At 46.3% G+C, this 15,348-nt stretch overlaps 1 protein-coding gene across 1 annotated transcript in view; it reads left to right on the top strand.

The window, feature by feature from the left end:
- dbndd1 (dysbindin domain containing 1) overlaps positions 1 to 15,174 on the top strand; it is a gene marked incomplete at both ends in the record, with an annotated part of 33,614 nt that extends 18,440 nt beyond the window's left edge. The window contains one exon of the mRNA XM_084058284.1: positions 15,020 to 15,174. Coding sequence (XP_083914410.1) covers positions 15,020 to 15,174 — 155 coding nt within the window. The remainder of the gene's footprint in view (positions 1 to 15,019) is intronic.
- Positions 15,175 to 15,348: the final 174 nt, after the last annotated feature.

The raw sequence follows: 15,348 nt of genomic DNA, 5'->3' as shown, positions 1-15,348 counted from the left end.
CACACACACACACACACACACACACACACACACACACACACACACACACACACACACACACACACACACACACACACACACACACACACACAATTCAACCCACTTACTCAGTCACACAATCAGAGAAGAAGACACTGCACAACACAGAGCCAAGCCACAGACAAAATATAAAAGACGACCTCAGGGTCGTAACAATGAACACTGAGGATTTTGACAGCATCTTAACTATGTTATTTTAATTTGGATTGGGTGGCACCCAATTTGTGCTAATTAAGTGTATCTTCAGTGCCTCGAGAACTCATGAAGTTTTCTGACAGGAGGACGAGTCTGTTAGCCAGAACCCTAGCTGGAGTTGTCCCTGTGGTGGACAGGAAGGAAATGCCATGGTCATTTCTGCAGTGTGCGCTGTCGACTTTATATACGCGCCATGGCTCCCTTCTTAAAGGTGGAGACAATTAGGGCATCTCTAAGTTATGCAGGGATTCTCTCCTTTTCACACACACACACACACACACACACACACACACACACACACACACACACACACACACACACACACACACACACACACACACACACACACACACACACACACACACACACACACACACACACACACACACACACACACACACACACAGCATCTTAGCATTGTACCAGTTTAAATGTCCGTCCTGATGAGGGCCAAGGATGCCGTCTACAGGACAGGTCGATCCACGCCGCCATAGGCTCCAACAGAGTTCTGGTAGTGTCAGAAGGTTTGGGCTGTGTGTGTCATGCATGCAATGTGTTAATAGAAACCGCTACCTTCACTGGAAAAAGTACAGCAGGTTTCATATGTTAAAGCACAGAGCATCAATTACTATCTGCTAGTGCAGACAATTTATTGAAAATGGCTGAAGATATCACCTGCTCCCTTTGGAGAATTGCCAACCTATACTGTACAGTATGTTGCTCCCTTCTGCCAAGCCAAGAAAGGTTCCACATGCTAATGCTTTCCTTTTTACCTCTGTGGGTTATATTTTATATTTTCACCCAGTCCATTTGTTTGTTTGTCCGTTAGCAACAAATAACTCGATAACTGATGGATGGATATTGATGAAACTAGGCTTCCCCTGAAGAGCTGATTCTCTGTTGGGTCAAAGGTTGCGGTCATGATAATGGTCATGGTCAAAATCAATAATGGATGGACGGATGATCATTATGCTGCCTCCAAGATATTAACTTTTTAGATAGATAAAAAAAAGTCACTTGGAATACCTCACATGGAAATAGAACTTCTTGACAATTGTATAATGGTGGAGGTATGCAGTGCAATCTGTCTAGTTTTGTTTTCAACATACTCTCTCGTCACACAATGTTTCAGGTTGACTCAATTCAACTTGCACAATGTGGTGGATCATGATTTTACCTTTTTTTCCATTGCATACTGTATGGTTAGACTGTGACAAATCATGCAATATGCAGGAACCTTTAGTCTTTCAGACCACATTTTCTGCTTTAGTCTACCTAGTCTACTCCTTCCACTTATCTGTCAATCTGGATCCCAGTTTTTATTAACCCTTTAAATCCCCCAGCCCTCCCTTATAAGCCCTTCAACACAATCCCCTGTCCACTGCCGTTACTCTCCCTTTGTCCTGCAAAATCGCCTAAACAAAAACCCCAACCTCTTCCTAAATTCTTGCCATTCCCTTTGCCCTGCTATATCATATCAGTGCCGGCTCTTCCCTCGACCTCTCACTTCCCTATACTGTTCCTTCAGAACCCACATTCCCAAAGCTGAGCAGACTAAATAACATGTCCCTGCCCCTTTTCAATTATATGAATTGCAGAACACAGCTGCCTCTCAGTAGCCATACAGTGCATGAGCTGGCAATGTGATTGGTTGTAGCTTGTAGATATTTTCAACCACAATTTTTGTTGAGTTACACCGTCATACAACAAAGTATAAATCATTATTCAGAGCCCTGACACCCGTCGTAATGCATTCTATTGCTAAATGATGTCTTCTTCCTGAGACATATGGACATATTATTATTAAAATCAAGCAACATGGTCATACGACAAAGTATAAATTAGCCATGCTTTCAACAGATGGAGAATTGACTTCCGCAATCCAACACTAATTGTCATCTACCTTCTGTTATGATTTCACACTCATCTTATCTCAATGTTCTTTGCACACTATACTAGTAGTGCAGTTTTATTCATACTCTGTTTGAAGCACCTTTTCACTTCTATCTGCCTGCCGTATTTCTCTCACAATAGACTACTTCAAACAGTATCCCTCCCACTCTGATTCTCGCTTCCCTTGGACCTCCTCCAGCATTCTCGGTCTCAGCCTGTGCCTGACAGCCTCAGGGAGGAGAGGAGTAAGAGAGAGAAAGATACAATAAAATAAAAACACTCCAGATACAGTAGGTATCAAGACAGCTAATAGATGACTTTGGAGGGTTCTAGATGGACCCATGGAGCCAGGTTTGAGCCTCAGTGGTTATTTGACTCTGGAAACTGTTAAATGGACAAGGGGTTAAGTATAGTGTTTAAACTAAAGGCAACAACAACCAAAACAAGCATGTATTGATTATTATGCTGAATAAAGTGTTGTTGTATACTGTAAAACCCAAATAAATGTGAACAAATCTTTTTACGGTGCCAAAGGGGCCAGTTGTCTGGAACAGGGTATGTGTGTGTGTGTGTGTGTGTGTGTGTGTGTGTGTGTGTGTGTGTGTGTGTGTGTGTGTGTGTGTGTGTGTGTGTGTGTGTGTGTGTGTGTGTGTGTGTGTGTGTGTGTGTGTGTGTGTGTGTGTGTGTGTCTACTGTATAGTACTGTATGTATCTACTGTATACTGTATACTATCTACTGTATAGGTACAGTATGTATGATGTATGCATATTCTGTATAAGTATTATTATGTGTATATACCTATTTACACAACATTGGTGCTTCATTCACAAACTGCACACTTAGTAACTTGCTGTCCATAATAAGACCGCATTAGACCGTAATGCCTTTCAACTGTTTGTAAACTAATTCCAGTTGAGTGCCATACACTGCACATCCTGTACAAACACAGTTGTTGTTGTAGTGTGCAGCAGTGAAGGGCATGATATACTTCATTGCGTGTGGTGTTGTGCAGCAAAAATAGCAGATCTACAAGCTCACAATGTGTCGTGCTACGAGCGTTGTGAACTTGTAGATCTGCTATGTTTGGTGCTCGACACCGGCACGCAACTAAAGTATAAATCTAGCTTAAGGCCCAGCTGTTGTGTTACGTGTGGAAATGTCCCCGTTGTGATTTCACAGCAGGCACAAAGGGCAATAACTGTGACATTTCAACATGGCGGCTTTTTCATTATAGATGATTATAGAAGTCTTACAAAGGCAATGCCACAAAGAAAATGCATTTGTGGCATGCATGATGTGTGGAACACAACATGATTGCTTTAATGTTGTTAAAAAATACATGGAAAAGAAAAGTGGATTGTTAACCTAAATCTGCGTGCATGCGTGCGCAGTGGTGGAAGAAGTAGTGATTTTTTTTTACTTAAGTAAAAGTATCAATACCACAATGTAGACATACTCTGCTCAAGGCCATGAGCTTCTAGGTCGGCTATTTTCAGTTTTAGGGTTAAAAATAGCAATTTAAAAAATAAATGGCATTAATAAAATGGTTGTCCTAGAGGTTGAGAGGTTAAATGAAGGGTGAGGAGGGGGGGGGGCAGTGACAGTGCAGCAGGAGTGGAGGGAGCAGGAATGGGTGAGGGAGTTCATTCTAAGAGTAGGTTCCTGAATAATTCACCTGATCCCTGCTGGATACAAGGTATTTTCTGTGTGATTCAACTGTTACCAGCATCATCTTGATAAACTATACGTGAACATACCGTTGCTGTCCAGTCGGGCAGAAACCGCTTATCTCCATATTTTAAGGTTTTGTGTTTCTTTATTAAATTAATGCCCTGCTTGATCATACTACAGCGTCACACAAAAGTATCAAACATAGCAGATTGAAAAGCTTGAAACGCGGCGCGAAGCGTCGTGTTTTGAGCTTGTCGATCTGCTATTTTTTCATTTGAATCCTGAAAAGTATTGGACATAATGGTTTCCACTCGACAGAGACGATATTCAACACAAACATATAAGCTACTGTACCCATCACCTACTTCTCGGTCTCTTTTCAGTCTCTCATGTTCTCCCTTCTCGCGTGGCCTTGAGTTAATTTCTCTGTCCCTCTTCATGCATTCCCCACATTCCTCCAATCTACAGCTAGTCAACAGCAGGTCAACATCGCACTAAGAGAAATATACACCCTGAAACATTGATCGAAATCTTATCAAACGTATTGAACACAAGCTTCAGTATACAATTTACAATTTACAATATATACATTTATCAGACGCTCTTAATCCAGAGCGATTTACAGTAAGCAAGATAAACACGAGGTAATACATCAAATGCATAGAAATAGTTATCTTGGATCATAGGTAAACCAAGAACCTATCATCAGTCTAAACAGTATAATATAAAATAACACGGGCACGTGATGCACTTATTTGCTTCGGGCATATCCATCCAACCACAACTTGAACTTCAAGTCTATCCCCTTGCAAAAGTCTATATCATAGAATATGAATAGTGATCCATCAAGCAGTATTCCATTGACAGTGATCAAGTGGACTCGGATCGTGTTGGAGTCCTTGAGGTTTCACTCTGGCTCCAACAAATGTACCCTTGACCTTGAGAAATCCCCCTGGGTGGTGTCAACAATGTTAGGACCCATATTCTTTGACAGCAGAGCATGTGAGTACGTGTTTCAGTTGTTACGGTCGAGCTTTAGAGTGTTTCGTTTAAACGATGTAGATTTCATTATTTAGGGAATAATTAATGAACATTGTATGGTCTTTTGTGAAAACACAGTGGAACACATATTTTAGATCTATGCTGATTATGTCCAGTTTGCATCAAATGGCAACTGTAAAGTTCACAGAGCATTTCCATAATGCCACCTCCTGTAAAACTACCATTATCACCTCTAAGTCTGGCCAAGTGAGTCATGTAGTCTGAAGTGTCCCCAAGAGGGTCTCTCTGACAGTCATGCCACGATCTGGCACTGGAGGACAGGCGGAGGACTCTGCTGCTCTCTCTCACAAGCTGTCCAGTATCACAAACAACATGAGGGCTGAATAAATGTTGACGTTTCTTCATTAGTCATTTGACAGGGATGTTGCAGTGTGATGAGCATTTTCAAGACTATAAGACACAAAAAGACATCTCAACAATAGGAGGGGTGCTGGATCAAGAGATACCTTGTAAAATGAAAGATATATATATATAGCACACCAAATAGCTCCCGTTAGAAGAATCTTTAACTGCTGGAATGTAATGTAGTAAACTGAGGTTTTGAGCAACAAGGCTTCTTCCTCAGACTTTGTTCTGATATATAGAGTTACCCTCTTCAATACCCATAGTCCCTTTTACAAAACCATGTGACATCTGTTGCACATTGCCATCAGTCCAATAGACATAAACAGTGCATTTCATTTTTACATGAATGTTTAATTACCTCAATTCCCATACAGTATATCAGAAAAAGCTAGGGAAATGTGATGGTGATGGAGGGAAACATAGATTAACACAGCAGTACTACTACTAATCAAGATAATGTATCATCTAGTCCTGTCCCTTTACACTTTGCTAAGGCGAAGCGCAACACTTCCACACTCAGATATGTGGAAATTGAGATAATTAAACATTCCCGCAGAGGGGGAGATATGAACTCCTAAAATGTCAAGTCTTCTGGATACATACACTGGGCACTTTGCATGTCCCCTAAAGGCCTTGACGAGGAGTTTGATATTAGACCATTCCTGTGAATGAATTCCCTGGTACAGTACATGTCTCTAACAGTAACTTCACTAGTAAGAGACCACACCTTCTGCTTAAAGTTAAACAGATTTTATTGAACTAAAAGGGATGGATGTGTATGGATGGTGAACCCAGCTAGGGCGAGACTCAGGGTGGGGGTGTAGTCTCGGGAGCGGACGGCCATTGATGCTCGCTCTGGGAGCGGTCGTCTCTGCTCCGATACTGCCCCGTGGGTTCTTGGAAGAAATAGAAAGAGGAAGAGAAAGGGCGAGAATTGAGGAGAAGGAGGTTGTTGGGGTGAATAGGGGGAATGTTCGAGACCACGTTAGTAGGTCGAACAAGCTCGCAGGTGTATTTATGCTGTAGTGATTGCAATGGGGATTGGCTGGCTGATAAGAGAAGGCAGGTGTTGATGATAAGGTGATAGTGAGCGGGGAGTGGCTATGATAATCAGAGGGAGATCTCCACTCCTGAACCTGCGTTGTATACAACTTCCTTTCATGAATATGGTGTGTGGCAGACCAGGGGAAACAGCCAGGCCTAGTCCACAGAGAGGGCGGGTCCCCAAGCTCAGGCTGGGGGAGGTGGTAGGTGGAGTGTATTATCCTGTCCAGGTATTGCAGCCAATGGGAGCCTGGCAATGGACGCACCTGCAGCCAGTCAGGCAATCAAGGGGAGCCTTTAAATAGCCGGCTCACAAGCCGGCTGGAGAGTCAGTTTGGAGGAATGAGGAAGCAGGCCACGTCACTCTGTTCCACATGGAAGCGAGTAGGAAGGACATCTTGCAAGCCGACTGAGCTCCAAACCTACTGAACCCTGAAACATATAGTCACTGCTCTCTCTCTGTTTACCCCCCAGGATTGTGGAGCCCCCACCTGTGTGTAGTGCATGTACAGGCCCAAGCCCCGGACGGGAGGATTCCTAAGTTACTTTTGCCCCAATGCCCCTTTCCCCTAATCGTTTGAATAAAAGACCCTTTAATTTAACAAGCCATCTGACTCTGAGCCTCTTGTTTTATTGTGAATCTCACCTGTATTCCCCTGGGTTGCCACATCTTGGTGGAGAATACGGGTACCCTCGGTCCGGCGATACAGATTCACAATAAAATAAGTACTCGTGAGTGAGACACGCGGCGTAATGGAAAACGCCTTAACCCAGCTTATCCAGAACCAGGTCCAGCAGGCTAAGGGCCTAGAGGCCTTACAAGACGCTATGACGAAGCTGGGCAAACATTTGACTAAGGCAGAGAAGCTTACTGAACCTAGCAAGGTGCTCACTAAACAGACTGCCGATGACGACATTGAGGCGTACCTTGAAGTTTTTGAGAGAACCGCAGAGAGAGAGCAGTGGCCGGAGGCGCGGTGGGCAGGCATGCTGGCCCCTTTCTTGACAGGAGAAGCACAGAAGGCCTGTCGGGACCTCGCGCTCACCGACGTGAATGACTATGATAAATTGAAGGAGGCCATCTCAGCCCACTATGGGCACAACCTCCAATCCAGAGCTCAACGGTTCCATACGTGGACCTACGACTCCACCGCCCCGGTTCGGTCGCAGGTTGCCGCCCTGATGCGCCTGACCCGTGCCTGGTTGGTTATGGGGGATGGACCCCCAGCCTTGGATCGAATCGTGCTGGACCGGTGCACTAGAGCGCTACCAGCAGATGCCAAACGACACGCCGCTCAAAGCTGCCCGGAGACCGTGGACGCGCTGATAGCGTTACTTGAAAACCACCAGGTCACAGTGGAGCTGATGCGGAGCAGTCGGCTGGAGAATCCGCGCCCGGCCCGTTCTGACCCCAGGGGAGATAAACCTCAACCGAGGAGGTATGACATGGAGGCCCCAACCCAGACCCATACCACCCGGGCGGGTGCACCCCGGGCACCACCACCACCACGGCCCCCTCCGGCATCTCGAGATCGTCGAAGGTGCTTCACCTGTGGCCAGGAGGGCCATTTGTCATGGAATTGTCCTGGGAATGAGGAGTCCATGCCTACGGAGGGCCCACCGGATCCACCACAGAAGGGCGGTAGCTACCTCACCACTTGCTGGGCCCATGAGGGCACAGAGGCCCCCAGGCTCCCCGTTAAAATAGGGGACCGGGATGCCGAAGCCTTGTTGGACTCCGGAAGTTACGTAACCCTCCTCCGGCCCGAACTGGTGACCGGCGTCCTGGGGCCCTCTATTCCCGTCTCCTGTGTCCATGGAGAGACCCGGAATTATCCCACCACCCACATCAAGATACAGACCACCAGAGGTTCCTTTGAGGTCTGGGCCGGAGTGGTCGACAAACTGCCAGTTCCAGTGCTGATCGGGCGGGACTGCCCCATTTTCTGGCGGTTGTGGGGCCAGAAGACTGTCGACCACAAGAGAAGTAGTAAGAAGAAAAAGCCCCGCCCCCCGACTAAAGTAAAGCGGATGTATGCCTGTGCCGCTCCGTCCACTGGCCCCCTGTCAGCTGGATCCGAGACCGATGAAGAGGCTCACGCACCAGCAGAGACCCCAGGGAGGGAGGACACAGGGCCCGACATCTCCTCGTCCGATGACAACTTTGCGGAAGCGTTCTCAGAGTTCCCCCTGGCGGAAGAAGAACCAGGGGTCCGCCATGGGCAGTTTGGGACGGCCCAGCTCGAGGATCCGAACCTGGAGCAGGCCAGACGAAACGTGGCCGTGCTAGAGGGGAAACGTGTGGAAGGGGTGAGTGTTGTCACTTTTCCACATTTTGCTGTAAAAAATGGACTGGTGTACAGGGTGGTTAAGGGGGGGACCGACATTGTGGAACAATTGCTCGTGCCAAAACGTTATGTTCCAAAAGTATTGTATCTGGCACATTCACATCTGTTGGGGGCGCATTTGGGGGTGGAAAAAACCTATGATAGAATCTTGGGCCGCTTTTACTGGCCAGGTGTAAAGAGGGCGGTCCAGGATTATTGCAGAAGCTGTGCAGAGTGCCAGAAAACGGCCCCAAAGGTACAATATCGAAATCCCTTGATCCCTTTACCCATAATTGACACGCCCTTCCAGAGAATAGCCATGGATATAATAGGTCCCCTGCCAAAGTCCAGTAAGGGGCATCGTTACATCCTGGTCATCATGGACTATGCCACTCGCTACCCGGAGGCCGTCCCGCTGCGGTCGGCGAATGCTAAGGCAGTGGCCAAGGAGATGTTCCTCCTCTTCAGTCGGGTTGGCATTGCAAAAGAGGTCCTCACTGACCAGGGGAGTTGTTTCATGTCGCGGATGATGAAGGAGATGTGCAAGTTGTTGAAGGTGAGCCAGTTAAGAACATCAGTCTACCACCCGCAGACTGATGGGCTCGTTGAACGTTTTAATAAAACCCTAAAACAGATGCTGAGGAAGGTGGTTGATGCTGATGGGAAAAATTGGGACCAGCTAATGCCTTATGTGTTGTTTTCTATCCGAGAGGTTCCCCAGGCATCCACAGGGTTTTCCCCATTCGAATTGCTGTACGGACGGAGACCCAGGGGCATGCTGGATCTGGCCAGAGAGGCCTGGGAACAACAACCATCACCTCATCACTCCGTTATAGAGTATGTTGACCAGATGCAGGAGCGGATGGGTAAGATCTGGCCACTTGTGCGGGAACATATGCAGCAGGCACAACAGGCCCAAGCCCGTGTCTACAACCGGAACGCCCAAATACGGGAGTTCCAGCCTGGGGAACTTGTCCTCGTCCTTGTCCCAACGGCCGAATGCAAGTTCCTCGCTAAGTGGCATGGGCCCTATGAGGTAGTAGAGAAGGTCGGTGAGGTCAACTACAAAGTGAGACAGCCCGGGAGGAGAAAGTCCTGCCAGATTTATCATGTAAACCTCCTTAAAAAATGGCACCCCCCTGATTGTATTCCGATAACCTCATTCCTTGCAGGAACCCCAGACTCTGTCCCCTCACAGGTACCTCTAGGCCCCCAACTGGCCCCGGCCCACCGACAAGATCTGGTAGAGCTGTCTGGCCAGTTTAGAGATGTGTTCTCCGACCTGCCTGGACGCACCGATGTGATACAACATGACATTGTCACCAAGCCAGGAATGAAGGTGAGGCTCCGGCCTTATCGGATCCCGGAGGCTAAGAGGGAGACCATCAGAGAGGAGGTAAAGAAGATGTTGGAATTAGGGGTGATTGAGGAATCACACAGCGCCTGGTCAAGCCCTATTGTTCTAGTTCCAAAGCCAGATGGCACTGAGAGGTTCTGCAATGACTTTAGAAAACTAAATGAAATCTCCAATTTTGACGCCTACCCTATGCCCAGGGTGGACGAGCTTATTGAGCGGTTAGGCCCCGCCCGCTTCATATCTACCCTTGACCTCACCAAAGGATACTGGCAGGTGCCCCTCACTGAGGCCGCCATGGAGAAGACGGCCTTTTCCACCCCTGATGGTCTGTACCACTACAGGGTTCTGCCGTTTGGGGTCCATGGGGCACCAGCTACGTTCCAGCGAATGATGGACCAAATCCTACGGCCCCATCGTGAGTATGCTGCAGCCTACTTGGATGATATAGTCATCTATAGCTCTGATTGGACTTCCCATCTAGGCCAACTGAGAGCTGTCCTGGGAGCCCTGCGGCGAGCGGGCCTGACGGCCAATCCCAAAAAATGCCACCTGGGCCTAGAGGAGGCCCAATATCTGGGCTACACGATAGGAAGAGGCGATGTGAAACCACAGCTCCGGAAGGTGGAGGCGGTAAAAAGTTGGCCTAAACCAGCCACTAAGCGTCAGGTAAAAACATTCTTGGGCCTAATTGGCTATTATCAGTCCTTTGTGCCTCACTTTGCTACCATTGCAGCACCTCTAAATGAGATGACCAAGAAGAGCCTCCCAAATCATGTGGTCTGGACTGCCGAAGCCGAGGAAGCGTTTGCCACCCTCCAGAAGGCCCTATGCATGGAGCCCGTTCTGAAGACGCCTAACTTTAAGGAACCCTTCGTTGTGCACGCCGACGCCTCAGGGACAGGGGTGGGAGCTGTACTGTCTCAGGTCCAGGTTGGTGAGGAACACCCAGTTGTCTATATAAGTCGTAAATTGCAGAAACACGAACTGAATTATTCCACCGTAGAAAAAGAGTGTTTAGCAATTAAGTGGGCTTTACACAAATTGCGGTACTATCTTCTGGGCCGGAAATTCACACTGGTGACAGACCATGCACCATTAAAATGGATGTCGACAGCCAAAGACCATAATGCGAGAGTGACACGGTGGTTCTTAGATTTGCAAAATTTTAATTTCACTGTTGAGCACAGGTCGGGCAAGGCCCATGGAAACGCAGACGCCCTGTCCAGGAGGGATGAGACCTGTGGGTTTGTTGACGCTCCTAGCCTCTGCCTGGAGCTGGAAGGGAGGGTGTGTGGCAGACCAGGGGAAACAGCCAGGCCTAGTCCACAGAGAGGGCGGGTCCCCAAGCTCAGGCTGGGGGAGGTGGTAGGTGGAGTGTATTATCCTGTCCAGGTATTGCAGCCAATGGGAGCCTGGCAATGGACGCACCTGCAGCCAGTCAGGCAATCAAGGGGAGCCTTTAAATAGCCGGCTCACAAGCCGGCTGGAGAGTCAGTTTGGAGGAATGAGGAAGCAGGCCACGTCACTCTGTTCCACATGGAAGCGAGTAGGAAGGACATCTTGCAAGCCGACTGAGCTCCAAACCTACTGAACCCTGAAACATATAGTCACTGCTCTCTCTCTGTTTACCCCCCAGGATTGTGGAGCCCCCACCTGTGTGTAGTGCATGTACAGGCCCAAGCCCCGGACGGGAGGATTCCTAAGTTACTTTTGCCCCAATGCCCCTTTCCCCTAATCGTTTGAATAAAAGACCCTTTAATTTAACAAGCCATCTGACTCTGAGCCTCTTGTTTTATTGTGAATCTCACCTGTATTCCCCTGGGTTGCCACAGGTGGTACATTTTCCCTATGTCTAAATAATAGATACTTTTATAAATAGACAGTCAAGACTCAGTTGTTGCTCAAAACATTATTACAGCAGTAAATACAAATCCTTCTACCCGGAGCAATTTGGTGTGCGGATATCTCAATTTAATTTTGATGACTATTAGGCAGGGAATGGCCAATAAGTTGGGTGGTTTTCTGCTTTAAGAGGCTTAATGAAGGCTAGTAAAGGACATCATTATTATCATTCTATTCTATTTGATTTATTCTATTCTATTTGACATAATCTACACACAAATCCATGAATGTATTGCTCATACATTATACACACATGCACCACCATCACCAAAATAACATGGTTGTTGCTCTGTCCTAGCCTTCCTGTTGCAGAGTGTAGTCACTGTAGTGTTTTCTCAGACGGTGGCTACACACAGCTATACACACAGCTACACACAGCTATACACATGGCTACATGCTGATTGAAGAATCTATTGGCAGCCAGCCAGCAGCTCAGAAGGTACACTGCACAAACAAAGATGAGGAGCGATGGTGTGAGAGATACTATAGTAATGCACTGTACCAGTGTGTGTGTGTGTGTGTGTGTGTGTGTGTGTGTGTGTGTGTGTGTGTGTGTGTGTGTGTGTGTGTGTGTGTCTCTGTCTGTCTGTCTGTCTGTCTGTCTGTCTGTCTGTCTGTCTGTGTGTGTGTGTGTGTGTGTGTGTGTGTGTGTGTGTGTGTGTGTGTGTGTGTGTGTGTGTGTGTGTGTGTGTGTGTGTGTGTGTGTGTGTGTGTGTGTGTGTGTGTGTGTGTGTCAGCGGGAGTGGGCAGGCAAGCAGTGTGGTGAGGATAGCGGTGTGTATTTGTGTGTTGTAATTAGCTTGAAGACATAATCAGCTAACTTAATGAGCTGTCAGTCAAACTACAAGGCAAGAATAAGCTGACTGAAAGCTGTTTTTACATTCAAGTAGGGCTGCAACTATTGATTATCTTCTTCTATTTATTTTTCGATTCATCGAATAATTGAAAAGCAAGTTTTTTATATAAAAAATCACACCCAGTGTGAAGTGGGCGGTGTGGTCATCACAGTGGTCATCCCCAAAATAGAGATTGACTATTAATCAATTATTTTTATTAAATTACCGATTATTATCGATCAGTTCAATTAACTGTTGCAGCCCTACAGTCATTCAGTTTTACTGTTTGAAATTCAACCTGAGAAAAAGAAAAGTATAACAGGCCAGTGGAGCCTTTCAGGATGCTGAGGAGGTTTGTCCACTCATTAAAACACAGGAGGCTCCATCAATTTTCTGAGATCAATAACGTCATCTCTCTTTCCCATGCTCTCTCTCTCCCTCTCTTTCTCTCTGCTGCATGCATGTATATATCTCTGAATGTGCCTTTTAGGGGATACATTATTCAGACATGCTGCAAAATCCTGAGTGATCATTTAACTCGGAGTGTATACATTTAAACAGGGTCCCTTTTACACTCTTGCAATTAAATGATTGCACAATTTGCATTGTACTAAACGTGGCATTCTGTTGGCCAGGGCTGAGACCTGACTTAATTACCAATGACCGCTTGAACGCTAGCGTTCCTATTCTGGGCATCTCATGATAGGCGAACATTTGCTTTAAACAGGTGAACATTCTGTGAAAAATATGTTGAAATAGCACATCTATAAGCTCGCAATGCAATGTGTTGTTAGCTTGTAGAACGCTTACTTCTGGTGATTTGGCATAGAGGGAAAAAGAGGGGGGTCTATTATAGACCCCTGGGTTAATGCCCCCTGCACCATTTAACAAAGTATAGGGTTTAAGTGGTTAAACAGTCCTGTATTGATATGTGCAGTGAACTGAGAGGGGAATAGTAGTATGTTGTCATTTAACCATGTCCATTGTCCATGTGGCAATGGTGGACAGTGCCACCAAGTGGTGTCAGATAGCGGTGACAATTGGTCGTGAATGGTCTGCTTTGCATGCACCAGCATCCTTCTGCATATTCAACATCAGATGTGCAAAGATGATGAGACACAACAATGGAAGTGAAACCGAAGCAAACTGTGTGGGAAAATCAAGGAAGACAAAGGAAAGATGGATAAAGATGAAGGAGGATGAGAGTGAGCAAAGAATTATGAGGACAAAAGCGCCCTCACTGTAAGGAGTGACAGTGGGAGTATTGTGACAGGTGGATGGGTTTTCTTAGAAATTAATCACTAAATGACTTCTTTCTACAACAGCAGAATCCCTAAATTCACATTGTTTTAAACACTTGACTGGGGTCTCCTAAGGGTCTATCCTTGGCCCCCTCCTTTCCTTCTTCTACAACAAACATCTTTGCTGAAAATGGCAGATCTACGAGCGTGTAGGTCTACTATTTTCCCTGAATGTTCACCTATTTTCTCAGTTTCACCCGTTTGCCTATTATGACATGCCCAGAATAGGGACTGTTTTAGATAGCATACTATTTTGCCGGTTACTTAGACTAACTCAGGCATCAGGATATCCGTCAAAGCATTTAAGACCAGAAGACCAGAGATATAAAGTGATGAGGAACAATGATGGTGGAAAGATGACAAAGAATGCATCAAAGGAAATCATGAACTAACAACTAAACTACTAACAATTCAAAGAAACTAAACTCTTCTCCTATCCAGCATGCCTGAAAGACAGTAAGTAACTGCCTTGGAAAGCCCCATGCTGTCAGGTGTGTGCCAATTTACCAATCAATGAAGTTTAGTTCAGATGTGTCAATCAGTGCCCAGTCTCAGACTCCACCCAGGACTGGGCAGGAGCCAGGGGGGGATTTTCTACAGGGATGCCAAGTTTCAAGTGGTTAAAATGGATCAAAAGTGGCTTCTCACTACCAAAACAGACCACTTTCCAAGTGTTCAGTTCTGCTTTTCTATCTTTTTTTTTTTTATCTTTTCGCTTTTCTAACCAGTTGTTTCCTGTACTGTTAATGACAATATAGCATGTTCTGTGTTTGAACAATTTGAGCTATAGTTGAAAGGGATAAACTGCAGAAAACAGTTAACCAACAGGGTATTTGCTTATGAAAACACTTTGGTGTGACTTGAGAACTGTGCACTGTGACCATGCCTTGGGTGAGTGTGTATGATATGGAAACACAATATGTGTTGATTGTGTACATGTTCTGTATTTCCAAATATACTATACTGTACACTTGCTATTATATGTTTTTTTGTGCCTGTGTGTTTTTGGATTTGTGCTGATCTACCGTTGTGTTTCTGGTTCTCAGGTCCCCACCAGCATATGCTGCCTAGAGGGGGATACATGCGCTCCCCCTCATGGACGCGCTGCAGCAAGGTTGACCACCCACGAGAGAGGAAGCACCATAGCGACTCAGACACCACAGAGCCCTTAATGAAGCTGGAGAGGCCTAAGCAGCCATGAGATCCAGCGGGACACAGCCAGGCCGTACACAGAGAGAAGCCCAGAGCAGACACAGCCAGAGTGGATGTAGAAAGCAGACCAAGCGGCTCCCTTTCTCCATCGGTCACTCATACAACGTAACTTGGTGTTGAATAGACTATTTCACTCTGGATGCTGTGCTCTGTACTGAACGAT

This window comes from Gymnoscopelus microlampas (genome assembly GCF_963454915.1).
Source record: "Gymnoscopelus microlampas genome assembly, chromosome: 1".
Classification (NCBI taxonomy): Eukaryota; Metazoa; Chordata; class Actinopteri; order Myctophiformes; family Myctophidae; genus Gymnoscopelus; species Gymnoscopelus microlampas.
This window is presented reverse-complemented; position numbering and strand designations above follow the sequence as displayed.